Raw genomic sequence first — 14,877 nt, 5'->3', positions numbered from 1 at the left:
AGAAAATGTTCCCACTCATGAAAGTGAGAAGCACGGATTTGAAGTAATTAGTAAAAGAGCTAAAAGCAATGTGAGGAATATCTTTCTCACAGATTGAGTGGTTGGATTCTGGAATGCATTTGAGAGGGCCAGTGCTCACACAATGGGCTGAGTGAACTGTGAGAATTCAGCGACTCTGTGTGAGCTGTGGCTTTGATAATATTCACTGCCTTCTTCTGTGATAGCTGCTATTTAAGTTCTTTATAGCCACACACAATTTAAATTGCCTTCTGTGCATTCCAAGCGCCTAAGGTTTAGGAAGTGACTGTTGAAAATAAATGTTATTTGGCTTCCTTTGACTTTTAACTTCCATACTGTTTAGAAATGAAATTCTGTATTTTGATAAGCTTCTGACAATTTAGATTCAAGTTCTGTATATGTAGATATTTTCTAATCAACCTGTTCAGAGATGTCATTACACACCTTAGGAGCAGGTGGGACTTGAACCTGGGCCTCCTGGCTCAGGAGAGCAGACTGAACCACAGAAGCTTTGTTGCTCTTAGATTGTTCTTTTGTGAGTTGTTATGCTATAATAGTAGAAACAACTCTTCTAAAAAATGTGGAGAGACAGGGATGAAATTTGATGCTCTTTTCCCCCAAAATGGACACAAGGATAATGATGTAAGTATGCCTGTTGCTTCTGATACAAGTTACCCACAAACTTTGTGCAGCTGGTGAATTAACAAGATCCCAGGATGTGGCCAGTGCTAACCACACTGTTCAGTGGCTGCATGGGGCCCAGAATTCCAAGAAACAAACACCAGCTAAAGGTAGTCTGTACTACTTAAAGGCAATTTACACTTCTTAAAGGGATGGTGTTGGGAATCAGAAAGTGTGTCATCTGACGTATCAGGAAATGGCCAGGAAAGGTACAACATGGTACAAGGCAGGCTCCATGGTTTTGAGATACAAGTGTAGAAATTCAAAAGATATACTTTATCCACATTGGAACAGAAGCTTTTCAGTCACACTTTCAGAAAATATTGGGACCATTTGCTGAGGCTGTCATTGCTAGAGTGAAGCTCCAAGGAACTGGATGTAGTGCCCCAAAAGTGCAATGCTCTGACTTGAGTGGTCTAGGCCACTGAACACAACCTTCAGCTTTATCACACCTCTTAGCAACTGCTCAATTCACCAAACCTCATCCACTCAGCTGCTAACAATGTCTATCAATTAGGGTTCTTATCTCACATTCATAACTTCACCTCAACCTCTTTACTTTACAATTTTGCAAGCTTCTTATCTATATCTCACAGCATGCACAAACAGCAGCTATTCAACCATGACCAAAGCAATGCACAAAAAGGTTACAAATATTACTCGCTAACATGGTTCCCTGCCTCTTGTCGAATGTAGCACTGCATAATTCATGGTAGAAGGTACAACACATTAGGGGTTAGATGTGTTTCAATATCCATATCCCGATGAACTAGATGGATGCTCTCCTTCATTGGAATGACCAAACTGAAATCATGACCAGAGGTAAAGTAAAAACTATGGGAGATGTTGGTGCCATCTCATAAGGTGAATTCTTCTCACATTTTCCTTTCCCCTCATCTCCAATCTTTTCTAATTTACAAGATTCATTTTAAGCATAGACCTCCTACTCTCACAACCCTGTATCCCGGAACACCCTGGCCTTGTACCATTCTCCTTTCAGATATTCAAGAAATGCTACCTCAGAGTAATGTAACAACAAGTAAACAGCAATGATGAAAGCTGGCAATCCCATAAAACCATGAGCACACTCCACTTGCTGCAGTCTGGCCAGAGATTGAAAAATAGTCAGTTCTCTTTGATTAGAGGGCCTTAGTAATCTCTTATATGAGGGTCTCTTAGGTAGTCCTTGGGTATATGAAGACTTCCTTCCATTCTGGAGTTGAGGGTCCCAATATGTGTAAGCGGTCTACTGCTGGATTCACAAACCCTCCACAGTTGAGGTGTTTATTGAAATGGAGGGATTGGACGCTCAAGGCTTTTACATTCTCATTCCATTGTTCATGCTTGACCACCACCTCGGTCTGTTGGAGATGCAAATTGGTTGGTAAATATTTCTTTTCCATTTGGGTGGAGTTGAGGTGAAGATACTCATGAGTCTATGGAGACATAATCTTTTTTCAGAAAGGTTATGATGACAACTGTGAAGCATTTCCTCTGCCTTCCTGGTAACTGCTTGCGATGACTAAGTTTAGAGTTGAGAGCTCATTTTGGCAATCTTGTCTCCGGCAAGTGGATGATATAGTTCCCCGAGTGTAGCTGATTGATGGTAACTAGTGCCTTGGTGCTGGGATGTTATCCTGAGAAATGGCACTGATTTTGAAGAACATATTGTTCGAGTGAATTTGCAGGATTTTGTAGTCATTGCTAGTGTTCTTTCTCAAGGCTTTTGAAGCGTTTGGTGTAGATTGTCATTGTCTCAGAAGCATACAGGAGAGTTTATAACAGTAGGCCAGGAGTGGTGACGATTTTGAGGTTTTAGCCATAAAGCACTCTGTTCCTTAGATGGCCAAAGGCTGGTACACTGGGGGACACAGTTGAAATTTGTCTTTGATGTCTGCCCTTGCTGTGAGGAGGCTATCAACATTGAACCATGTTGCTCAGTGGTTCATTGCGGGTCTTGATAGTTGGGTGACAGTTTTGTGGGAGCAGGCTGGGAGAGGACCTTTGTCTTCTAGATCTTTAGCCTAAGGCCCATTCTGTCATATGCCTCTGTGAATGCATTGATGATAGTTTAGCCTCTGAGTCTGAGCATGCGCAGGCATTATCTACATATTATTGCTCAATGACAGAAGACGGAATGTTCTTGATTCTGCACCAAAGGTAACCCAGGTTGAACTGCTTGTCCCGTAGATCAGCTCTACATCAGTTGGAAACTGTAGATTTAGGCAAAGTATTTGTGAGTAGGTTGGAGAAAATGCCTCCCTGACCCTACTTTGCACACTTATTGTGTTTACATTACACCTATTGGTGAAAAACCAAGCTTGCATGCTGGTATGCAGCAGGCAAAGCATGGTGATGAATTTCTGCAGTCAAACAAATTTGAAGATTATCCTCTGTAATCCCTCCTGGTTGATAGTTAAAAGCCATTATGAGATTCAAAAAGGCCATCTTTTGAGGTTGCACCTGCTCTATGCACATTTTTTGGATTTGTTGCATGTCCATTTTGCCTTTTGAGGGACAGGCTCCTCTATGCAATGTTGGATGGTAAGCTACCTGCAAACCAGTCCAAAGATGTACAGGCTAGGTGGATTCACTATGGTAACTTGCCAATAATGTTGAGGGTGGGAAATGCAGGAATAGGGTAGGGGGTGGGCTTAGGTGGGATGCTCTTTGGAGGGGTGGTTTGGACTCAATGGGCTGAATGGCCTGCTTCTACACTGTAGGAATTCTATGAATCTATAAAAATACCTCCAGTTTGTGGGAAGCCAGATATATGAAAGTTGATTGTCACAGTCAGCCTCACAGCCACTAGAAATGTGCTTCCCACTCTACTCTGAGGTTGCTGTTATACCTGCTGCAGGTAACAGATTTCAGTTAGCGTTCTTAGTGAAGAGCCTGTATTTTAGACATTGTTCCTTACCAAGTTTCAAGTAAAGCAATTTTACCCTAAACACTCTGGCAGTTGTACTGTCCCTCCCCCTCCTTCATCTCTCTGATCCAACAGCATTCTGTGCTATGGGAGCTCTCAGTTCACTCTTACAGTCATGTTGCATTCCAGGGGGAATGGCTACCAGTGTATCCATGACTGAGAGCCAGTGGTTTGTCCTGTGAAATCAGGCCCAACAGCTTCAACATCTACCACATCACTCCCTATCATGAAAGGATATTGCTAGGGTTGGAGGGTTTGAACTATAGGGAGAGGCTGAATAAGCTGGGGCTCCTGGGGAGTCAGAAGCTGATGGATGATCTTATGGAGGTTTATAAAGTCAAGGGGGCGAGGGTACAGTAAATAGGCAAAGTCATTTCCCCAGGTTGGGCGATTCCAAAACTAGAGGGCATAGGTTTAAGGTGAGAAGGGAAAGATATAAAAGGGACCTAAAGGGCAACTTTTTCACACAGCTGATGGTGCATGTATAGAATGAGCTTCCAGAGGAAGTGGTGAAAACTGGTGCAATTACAACGTTTAAAATGCATCTGGATGGGGATATGAATAGGAAGGGTTTAGATGATTGTGGGGCAAATGCTGGCAAATGGGGCTGCACTTATTTAAGATATCTGGTTGGCATGGATGAGTTGGACCGAAGAGTCTGTTTCTGTGCTGTACATCTCTACGGCTCTTTAAAGAATTCTTGAAAACATCAATATTTATACAATTACAGCAACAGCCAGAGTTACAATCAGCAAGCAAACTGAAAGTAATTGACCCCTTTAAATAAGTTTGACAGTTGGTGCTTCCTGCTACTGAATGTATATTCAGTTGGATCTGATTGGATTATAGGTACGCTAAAATGGGAACTGTAGATCCAAATAGTTCACCAACAATTTCCAGCTGGAACATTTCATCAGAGGTTTCTACCACATCAAATGAATTCAAGTTTAACCAATGGTTGGTAACTACATTGAAGACTCAAGTCAAATTATTTTTGTTTAATTTTTGTGAACTTTGCCTTTAAAAAATAAATACTGTCTGGGATTCTTGCTCTACAGCTCCATTCCAACATCATTCCAATCCTCTGTTTGCAGCTGTTAATCCCTAGTAAATAGACAAGTTCTTACAAATTCAGACTCTATAAACTCTTTGTCCTTAATGTGCACTAGAGGCAATGCAAATCTTTTGGCCATTAACTGTCTGCAGTTTATCCTTGTGATCTTGGCAAGGGTTCAGATTCACTGAGATACACTTTATAAAGTTCCTATATTGAGTTATTCTAATTGACCTTATACAAGATGCTGACATCACAAAATTCATGCAGCTTTTTAGGCTAAATCACACTCTAGAACTTTGTGCAATATAGTGTTAAACTCAAATTAAACCAAATAAGTCACCAATACTTTAGACGGAGGAATACTTAATTCTGAACATAACACCAGAAGGCATGTTTCTGAAATTCCAATGTGCAATCTGTAATCAATAAAATAGTGGCAAAATAAGTTCTTCCTACTTGCTGAACAGCCCAAATTAAAAGTTAGATCGGACTCTACCACTTCTATTTGGGGTTTGTTAAATGATAATACACATACATTCTGATTTGGAATGTCCCAGGTATCTCAGTCCAAATCAAGTCGGTGCCTATGCCAAACCATTTACAATAGGACAGCAGCGCAACGCTGAATGAAATGTGATTAACTACTACTTGCCAGGATTCACTAACCAACAGTGAAAACATTGGCAAATACAGAGGCAAATAGATTCACTAACAAAGACTTAAGTAGAAACGTTTCAATAATTGGAAACTATTAAATCTGTTAAGTCGGTTTTTTTTATTACAGCCTGAACGGTGAAATCAACCACATATTAATAAATAAATCATAGGCAATTGGCTGAAATTTCCAGAGGAATTGTCAAAACTTGGTAGGTCCAAAAATTCCTTATTTCAGGATAGCAGTTTGGTCTACTACTTGGCGAAACGATGTCTGGAAGATTCTCCTGAGTCCTTATCTTAATTTACAGCATAACGATTTAACCATCAGTCAGTTTTTTTTTAATGGCGTCAATTTTTGCACATTCAATCTGATATTAACATCTAAGATCACCGCAATTTGTTTCCAAACTGTACTCATCCGCTGTTGCAATGTACAACAATTCAACGTTTTACTCAATCATTTATTTATATTTCCACATCTTCCGCTAGTGAATTACTTTTGTTTTCAAAGTTTCCAACAATGGTTTAAAAGAAATAAACTTTCTGGTTTCGGAAATAGATTCAGGGATGGAGTTCCATCCAAGGCCATAACAATAGATCAGATGAAATAACAGCTTTCAGTGTTAAACTGAGCTTCCGCAGAATAAAAATCACTGATTTACTCTGACTGAAGCCTGTTGTGCGTTTTGCAGATCGCTTGAAGCCACTGGCAGTGAAAGTGTCCTGGACAATGTATCTCGATATTATACCCCTCCCACTGCCTCCTCGGCCTTCGCATAAACACATCTGCGTTTTGGCCGAAGTCTCTTGAGGGAAATGCAGGGAAGTACAAATTTCCGGCTGTTTTCTTGGCATAGGTTAGTGCATTTTCTAAATCTGCCACTGTCCAAAGTTCCCCCTTTTGCGTCTTGGGTACTCGTAGGGTTGCGAGAGTCGACGAGTTAGGGGCACTGTTTTGTATACAATGCTGAAGAGCCTCCAAGATTTCTCTCCACAACCAGGGAGGGGGGAGGGGGTGGATTTAATTGTATTTCCAAATGCAGTCTGCAAAAGAAGTTAACCAAGTGCGTTCATCTCTCTCTGCGTGCATGTAGCAACGGTTAGATGGACGAAGCTGTCTGCCTGTCTCACCATCGCTCGCTCTCTTGTCTCAAACAAAACGCTTAGAAACTGCACCCCCGACCCCCCACAACCGCAGAGGAAGATGGAATGCAAAGGATAACAAAAAAAAGTCAAGGCAGCTGACCATTGGGGATGGAAAGTTTGTGGATGGTCTGGCTGTTATTTCTTTGTTTGATCTGCTCTGCTGAATCATTCTGTCCCTCGCAATGTGAGTGCCAGCTCCAGAACCTGCTGTGTACAAACCGAGGTCTCCGCACGGTTCCGGAAAGCCAGCAGAATGCTGCGGACATCCTGACTTACAGCTTAGGGGGCAACTTTATCAGCAACATCTCCGACTTGGACTTCCCGCATTTCACCGGGCTGCTCCGGCTGGATTTACAGTACAACAAAATCGAGTACATTCATCCCAAAACTTTCGAGAAACTTAGCAGACTGGAGGAACTCTACTTGGGCAATAACATCATCTCTATCATCCCTGTCAATGCTTTCCATTATCTCCGCAGACTGAGGCTTTTAAATATGAATAACAACTGCCTGAAGAAGCTGAATCCAAATGTCTTTTCACATCTAGGTAACTTAGTGAGGCTCAGACTGGACGGCAATTCTCTGAAGATTTTGCAAGATGCAGTTTTTAAACATTTGGGGAACCTCCTTTACCTGCAGCTGGAGTCCAACCAGATCCACACCATCAGTGGGAATACTTTTATAAACTTAAGGAAGTTGACATATTTAAACCTTGCCAAGAATAACCAGACCTCCTTACAAAACAGGGCCGTGTTTGCCCATCTCAGGTCACTGATCACTTTAATCCTGGCCGAGAACAATATCAAGTATATCGGAAACCGAGTGTTCCAAATGCAGCAGAAACTTACCAGGCTGTCTCTGAGCCAGAACAAAATCTCTCATATCGCAACCGAAGCCTTTGGAGGCCTGGGTGGGCTAAAGGAGCTGCTCATTAATGGTAACCTACTGAGAGAAATCCCAGATAAACTGCTGGACCCTTTGCAAAAGCTGGAACAGTTAGATCTCAGCCAGAACCATATCAGCAGTGTGCACCCACAAGCGTTTAAAGAGCTAGCAGCTCTCAAGGTATTAAAACTGAAGAGCAATCACCTGACCTACCTACCTGGGGATGTGTTTGCGTTCAGCAACTCCCTCTATAGCCTTGATCTGAGTGATAATAACTGGACGTGCAACTGCCGCCTCAAAGGTTTAAAGCGGTGGATGAGCTTGGCGCACGGTCAAGGAAGGCTGCTCACCATCTTTGTTCAGTGTAATGACCCCCCTGTGTTGAATGGAAGGTATCTCGATTATCTGACAGATTCAGAGATGCAAGCAGCAGGCAGGGCTGACCTGTGTCACTCTCAGAAGGCACAGCCTTTGACGAACCGTTCCCAAGGCGCTCCAGATGGCGTTGTACTGTCCCCGGTGCAGGTCAATGTACAGTCGGATCAGGAGCGGTTCCTGCAGCCAGGCAAAACGCAGACTGAAAGAACCATGCGCCAGCAAGAAGCTGACACCCGGCAGAAAGCACCTTCTTTAGCGACAACGGTGTCCAACCTGTTGCCTGAAAGTAAGCATGTCGTTCTCCCGCCTAAACCAACCAAAACATTTACAACCAGCCCGAGCTTGGGAAGTGTTGGAGAAGCTCCGCAGTCCCAGACTGTGACACGAGACACCTTAGAAGTCTCTACTTACACGACTGTCCTGGTTTCATCCAAGTCAGAGCGTTATTATCTCCTCAAATCTAAGGACAAGTTAGTGCAGAAACCACTGATAACAGATCCATGTGAGTTTAATAAGCTCTACATTACCAACCTAACAGTGGATGAGGTTACCTCATCCACTGCCACGATCAGATGGAAGGTGGCACACCCTGGTTTCAGAAACCCTATACATTTTCGGGTGCTCTTTGACCGGTTTGGCCAATCAGTGACATTTCATCGCTTCATCTACGTCAAGGATAGATTGGAATGGGTCACTCTGAGAGAACTGCAGGCAGATACTCCTTATATTGTGTGCTTGGAAAGTGTCATCTCTGACCATGTGTGCCAAGTAGCTTCCCGCGATCATTGCCTGGGGGTCCTCACTTTGCCTCTGAAGAAAGGTGCCCTGGATGTGCAGCATTTTATTTTGATTTTATCGGCTGCCAACGCTTTCCTGGTCTTCCTCGGCCTCACAATCTGGATGTCCCGAGTGCTGAGAAAACTGCGAAGGAAACGGGCCCCGGTCAACGTGAGGCGGATGTACTCCACACGCCGCCCATTGCGCTCCGTGGGCTCTGGGGTTTCAGCAGGGGACTGTGGAGGCTTCCAGTCCAACAGATCGCGGTCAGTCATGTATCAACTGAATGAGGCTGATCTGATGGATTTCCAGTCAGATCGGCTGATGGACATCAGTTTAAGGAGGGAAGACCTTGGACAACGGTATGCTGACTAATGCTCATAGTCAAGTTTGCATGTGGATGTTAAAACAAAAGGGAAATGACCTAATGCCCTATTACTGGGTTAATGTAATAACAAGATCACTGATTGACCAAAGGTTTGCTGTAGTTTATGATCCAATCGTGTTAAAGTAGCAGTAGCAGTGTCTGTAACGTTCGTTTGAGGAAGTGTCAACGTTGATAAAATGCCTTTCAGATACCCCAAAGCACTTCACAGCAAAGAAAGATAACAGAGCCAATTTGTGCACTACGACCAAATAAGTAATCAGAAAATGGGTCGTGTCATGATTCTGTTTTGGGGATAACTATTGGCCAGGTCACAGAAGAAATCCTTCTACACAGTGTCATGAGATCTTTTCCATCCACTTAAGAGGGCAAACATGATCTCATCTTATGTTCTCATCTGAGAAGTAGCATCTCAGATAATATTTGGATCTCTAATTACTGCACTGAGGCCTGAGGCAAAATTTATAGGCCCAAGTCTCTGGAACGGAGCTGAAAGCCACTAATCTTTATTTGAAGAAAGAGTGCTGCCCCTATCCAGTCTGACATTTTTGGAGTAATATTACCACACTTGGTTTGGTTTGTGCCCAAACTAGTCCATTAAATTAAATCTATGTGCCCAACTCTTTTTTTCATTGCATTTTGCCAAAGCTTATTTTTCATGATATACTGTAACCTCACCAGTCCACAATACTTGAGACCATTCAGTTCTGGATATTGGAATTTTCTGGATTATGGGAATGCCTAAACACAAGCTTGTGAATCAGGAAAAAAAACTCTGGATATAAATAGCGACTTGAAACATAAAGCATCAATAACCATTACATTAAAAAATTTACTTATCCAAATGTTACAATTTCCATGCTTCCACTTCCACAATATGGTACTAAATGATGCAATGACCTTGAGAGAATATGTGGATCTGCTCAAAATATTTGCAGACAACCAGTGATTTCAAATAATAGATTCCTGAACTGGAGAGAATACAGTGGAATATAAATGGTACTTTCAAGCAACTTACAAAATTGATTATTTTATAGAAATATTTCTACTGTGTACATAAATGGTGGCTGTTTATATAATGCACATTTTCACACTAGTTTTTCAGGATTGTCTATATACAAAGTAGTAGAATAATTTTTTGTTACTAAGTGCACCATCTCTTCAATTTTGATCCAACTTCAAAGCCTTACCCCTGAAATCTTTCTGGATAAAGTGGGCTTTTGTCCTGAGGAAATTTAATGTGCAGTATTTCAACACACAAATTTGCAATTTCTATGTACTTTAAGCAAATATGTTGCCAAATTCCCGCAGAATGTGTACATATCTATTTAACTGTGTATGCATCCACATAACTGTTTTCCAAACATCTGTCTTATTTCAAGTATGACAAAAAGTAGTTTTGTGCTGTTTTTCTTTGATGTGGAACAAAGCATTTATAATTATTTACGATCATCTTCAGATCTGTAAATTTCTTTCAAAAAGCGGCAACTTAACTGATTGGCTTCAGATTCTGTATAGTTATTGAAAATAGATTTTATTCTCTCACAGATACAGGGAAACTTCAATAGTTCCACTTTAGCAACAGAAAGAATCCTACAGCACAGAAGATGCCCATTTGGTACATCATGTTTGTGCTGTTTGAAAAAGCGATGCAAGTAGCCAGAAGTTACCATTGATTTTACTTCCAACTCTTTTTTTTCTGGTGAATACAACTTGTGTGGAAAAAAATCATCCATGGTTCTTCTGCAACTTACCTTGAATCTCTGTCTTCTGGTTTCTGACCCTCTTGCTATTAAAAACTGCCTTAACTTTTTCCATCAAACTTTTCATTATTTTAAACTCTTCTGCTAAATTGCCCATGATGATTTTAAAGTGCTTGTAATGGCTGTATAATGTTTTGAACCATAAGGCATTTTTGGTAGCACACATTTCTTTCTTTAACAAAATATTACTAATGTTGGAAAATCTAAAATAAATCCAGAAAATGCTGGAAAAACTCTACAAGCCTGGGAATACCCTCAGGGATAGAAAATCAAAGTTCATATTTTAGTTTAATGGCTTTTCATCAGGTGATTAGTTCATCAACCTAAATTAGTAACTCTGGTTCTCTCTCTGCAGATGCTTTCAGATCTGATAATAATTTTCTGATTTTAGTGAAGCATATCTTCCTTGCTTTTGAACAAAAAGTTTCTGTTTATAAAGTCCAAGGATTGCATTTACTTCTTGGCAGTGTTACCAACTTAGATGCAATATGTGTTTTGCAAAAATTAGTGCTCAATGCACATCACCCAATATACCCTAAATAAAATTGCAGGGCTAGCTTTACCAAACAGTTTTCTCTGGGTGCTCTGGTTTCCTCGCACAGTCCAAAGATGCTAGGTGGATTGGATGTGCTAAATTGCCCATCATGTTCAGTGATGCATAGATTGGGAAGTCATGGGGGGATGGGGATGGGGATGGGAATGGTCTGGGTGGGAAGCTCTGAGGGTCAGTGTGGGCTTGTTTGGCTGAAGGGCCTGTTTCCACAGTGTATCATGACCTGTTGGGCCCCCTGCCTGGGCAACGGAATCATCTGCAGTTGGCTTAATTACAGCCACAGCAGGCAAAGGCACTTAAATCCTCCTTAATTGGTGACTTTAGTGTTTTAAGTGGCAGCAGGTCAGGTAGTTAGCTGTGGGCCTTCCTACTCAAAACTTAACACTGGCAGGAATGAGAAGGTGGCAGGTTTTGTTACTCCATCATCCCACACAAATAAAATCCCTTCGAACTCTAAGCCCACCATCTCCAAGCTTCAAAGATGCAACAGCACAGGTCATCATGAGTGTATCAAAGATCAATGAACTGTATGTTACACTATGTATTTGGTAACTGATTAATTGTGAAAAGAAGGTTCAGCCAAATTAGTTTCAGTCCAATCCAGTTAAAAATTATTTTCATTAAGCAGTTCAGGAGGTGGCAAAGATCATCAAATAATCTAAACAAGGGCAAGTTTGGGTAATTAATATTCTTGGATACAAGGTGCTTAGCAAAAGACGGAAGGGATGAGTGGCTTTATCAATTTAAAGAGAGTGTTAATGTTTTGAAGAAAGAGGGTATCCCAGAGGGATCAAGGACGTAATTTATTTGGCTGAAGCTAGGAACAAAAGGATGAAATTACATTGTGCAATGTACACTGTATTCTGCCAACAATTGGAAAGGATGGAAATGAGCAAGGTTGTAAGGAAATTAAAGAAGTGCAATGATTATAAAAGGGAGCTTTCCACTACTACTATAGTTCCAGTCTATATTTGGATAACTGGAGGGAATCGAAGGATCAGAGATCCTACAATGCATTCATCATAATTTTCTGCAGCACTGTTTTCCAGCACAATTGGAAAAGGGGTGTTGCTAAACACATTTCTTGGGACTTTGGTGGGCAAGTGGATCAAATCTAAGCAGGAGAACAATTAGGAGTTAATAATCATTGTATCATTAAGCTTGGGTTAGCTAGGGACAGGACAAGTAACAAGTCAAAGTAAGAGTAATTAAGCTGGGAAAGCTAACTTCAATGATTTAAGACTGGAGCCAACCCAAATTAATCCAACTCAAAGATTAATTGACAGAATTATAACCGAACAATGGGCTGACTTTAGAGAAGAGGGGCAGTGTGGTGGCCCAGTGGTTCACAAACAGTGAAGAGGGATGGAGGGCACTTACGGTGTAGTGGGAGTGTCTCTACCTCTGGGCCAGGAAGGTTGTGTTGATGTCCCACCTGTTTCAGATGTGTTTGAACAAGTTTTTAAAATAATTGGATGAGGCGATGTGCTAGCTATTTACAGGTGACAGAAAGATAGGTAGGAAAGTATGTCACTATGAGGATATAATGGTGGTGGTTAATAAGTGAAAAAATATCTCGGGTGACGGGGAGAAAGAAAGTACTAAGTTGTGTGCTAGAGTACTTCTGGATGTAAAGATTGAAAAAAAGAATAAGTAATTTGAGTGAGTGGGCGAAAACCTTTTCAGATGGCATTTAATCTGAGGAAACATGATACTGATCACTTAAACCCTCCCACTGGTTTTGTCACAAAAATGCAGAAGATATTGGTACACTTCTTCTGGGCAAGAAGATACACTTGGATGCTGCAGGGTCTCCCCGTTAAGAAGGAAGGTCTGTCACTGGTGTACTCCTGCAGCTGGATGGCATCATTCTATCTTTAGACCCTGCAGTGATCCTTTACACCAGTCTCCTGCCAAATGGTGCATCCTGGTGACTTATTTCTCCCATGTTACTTCATTATGACACATAGACCATCAGGGCTTTCAGGTGTCCCTGAGGACACTGCCTGTCTTTTACCACTTTCTATCAGAGACCTGGAGTGGAGGGTGTTGTACACAGCAGGCCCCTATAACTGCTGCTTGCAGTGGTTCACAGACTCCCAGCCCAAATGTTTATTTTGCAGTGTTGTGGAATCCATGGATCACATATCTATTAGTTGTGGACAATTGCAACCCCTTCCTGATATATTTGAAAAATCTTTTGTTGCGCTTTTGGTTACAGCTCAGTCTCTGATTTTTAGGCATCTGATGTGTGCTGTGGGCAAGTCAGACGACCTCCTTGTGGGTCTGCCTTGAACCCGGCAAAGTTGATTATTAACAGGACCAGGCAGTAAGTGGTGGAGGGGGTAATTGCTGCTGACTGCTTACCCCTCTCCCGCACCTACGTTTGTATCTGGATGTCCTTGCAGAGGGAGCACATGGTGCTCACCAGTATATTCGATGCCTTCAGAGATAGAAGTGGGCACCAGAGCGGGCAGAGTGCTTTATCACTCCTTCCAACTCCATTCTGAATTAGCCTTCTCCCCCTCTCCCTGTCTGTCCCTCACCTTTGGTGGTCTGCTGGCAGTTAATAGGCTTTAAAAAAATACCATGGTTGTTTTGGTGATGGGAATAAAGTGGTTCAGTTGCCTGGATATGGTAATAAAAAACACAATAAAGAAGGTCTCTCAAAAATCATTGACCTCCTACAGGCATTCAGCCCACTGAGTCTGTACTGACCCTCCAAAGAGCACCCTACTCAGACACAGCCCCTTCAACTCTATTTTGATTTAATCCCCCTTCCTCTCTCCCCACCTTCTAACTCCATTTTTATTTAATGAAGTGATTTATTGGTGGTGGTTAATGGGTGAAAAAATATCATGGGTGATGGGGAAATAGAAAACACTTAGTTGTGTGGAAGAGTACTTCTGAATGTAAAAAAAATGAAGAAAAGAATTGGTGAAGAGGGACCCCTTCAATTTCGATTTTGATTAAATACCCTCCCTCTCTCCCTGCCTCTCTGTCTCACTTTGGTGCCACTGAATTGCTCTTAATGGGCTTTGCATGTGATTAATCAATGAGAACATGGTTAGTGGATGATAAATACCATGGGTGATTTGGTGATGGGAGATAAATTGTTCAGTCGTGTGTGATAACACTGCTGGATATCAGAAAAGGTAAATAACAGGTAAAGAGGGATGAAGGGCACTTGTGGAAAGGTAGTGCCCCTACCTCTGAGCTAAGGAGCCCACATTCGAATCCCACCTGGTCCAGAGGTGTGTCATAGTACCTCTGAACTGTTTGATCAAGAAAATAACTAACAATGAAGATGGTGGAAAGATCTCTATGAGGGTGTCCTCCTCTTTCCACTGGGAATCTGGGGTGCAGGGTGTTGTATACAGCAATCCCATGCAATCATACATTGAGGTGGTGGATACAGAAAGATTGCATTCCTGTTTATATTTTTAATCAACCCGTTAGTGTTCATTTCAGCTCCACACTACTGATCTTAGGGCATCCAGTTTCAAGCGGGCGCAGGCAGGTTGGAGGACCTCTTTGTGGAGACAGTGCACCATGGAGAGGGTCATATATCTAGACTGCCTGTTTCTGTTCCACAGCTACATTTATGTCCAGATGACATTCAAAAGGGAGCAATGGCATCCATCAGTA

The 14,877-nt window shown here is 41.9% G+C and overlaps 1 protein-coding gene across 2 annotated transcripts; it reads left to right on the top strand.

The window, feature by feature from the left end:
* The first annotated feature begins 6,068 nt into the window (after nt 1-6,068).
* Nucleotides 6,069-11,345, top strand: tril (TLR4 interactor with leucine-rich repeats). Of its 2 annotated transcripts, XM_048549812.2 has the most exons (3): nt 6,069-6,199; nt 6,437-8,890; nt 10,462-11,345. In XM_048549812.2, exons 2-3 carry the CDS (start codon nt 6,597-6,599, stop codon nt 10,490-10,492), a joined length of 2,325 nt encoding a protein of 774 aa, XP_048405769.2. In that variant the 5' UTR covers nt 6,069-6,199; nt 6,437-6,596; the 3' UTR covers nt 10,493-11,345. The 2 variants fall into 2 exon arrangements, 1 of the variants encoding a protein (XP_048405769.2); XR_007249452.2 differs by having other exon boundaries at nt 6,069-9,912.
* Nucleotides 11,346-14,877: the final 3,532 nt, after the last annotated feature.

Source organism: Stegostoma tigrinum, chromosome 2, assembly GCF_030684315.1.
Source record: "Stegostoma tigrinum isolate sSteTig4 chromosome 2, sSteTig4.hap1, whole genome shotgun sequence".
NCBI lineage: Eukaryota > Metazoa > Chordata > Chondrichthyes > Orectolobiformes > Stegostomatidae > Stegostoma > Stegostoma tigrinum.
The sequence above is the reverse complement of the archived record's forward strand: the minus strand, read 5'-3'. Positions and strand labels throughout refer to the sequence as shown.

Bases quoted from the DNA above. Each gene is read 5' to 3' on its own strand.
- tril (XM_048549812.2), top strand. From the start codon at position 6,597: ATGGAAAGTTTGTGGATGGTCTGGCTGTTATTTCTTTGTTTGATCTGC. The intron at 8,891-10,461 runs GTATGCTGACTA...ATTCTCTCACAG, and splicing joins AGGGAAGACCTTGGACAACG to ATACAGGGAAACTTCAATAG.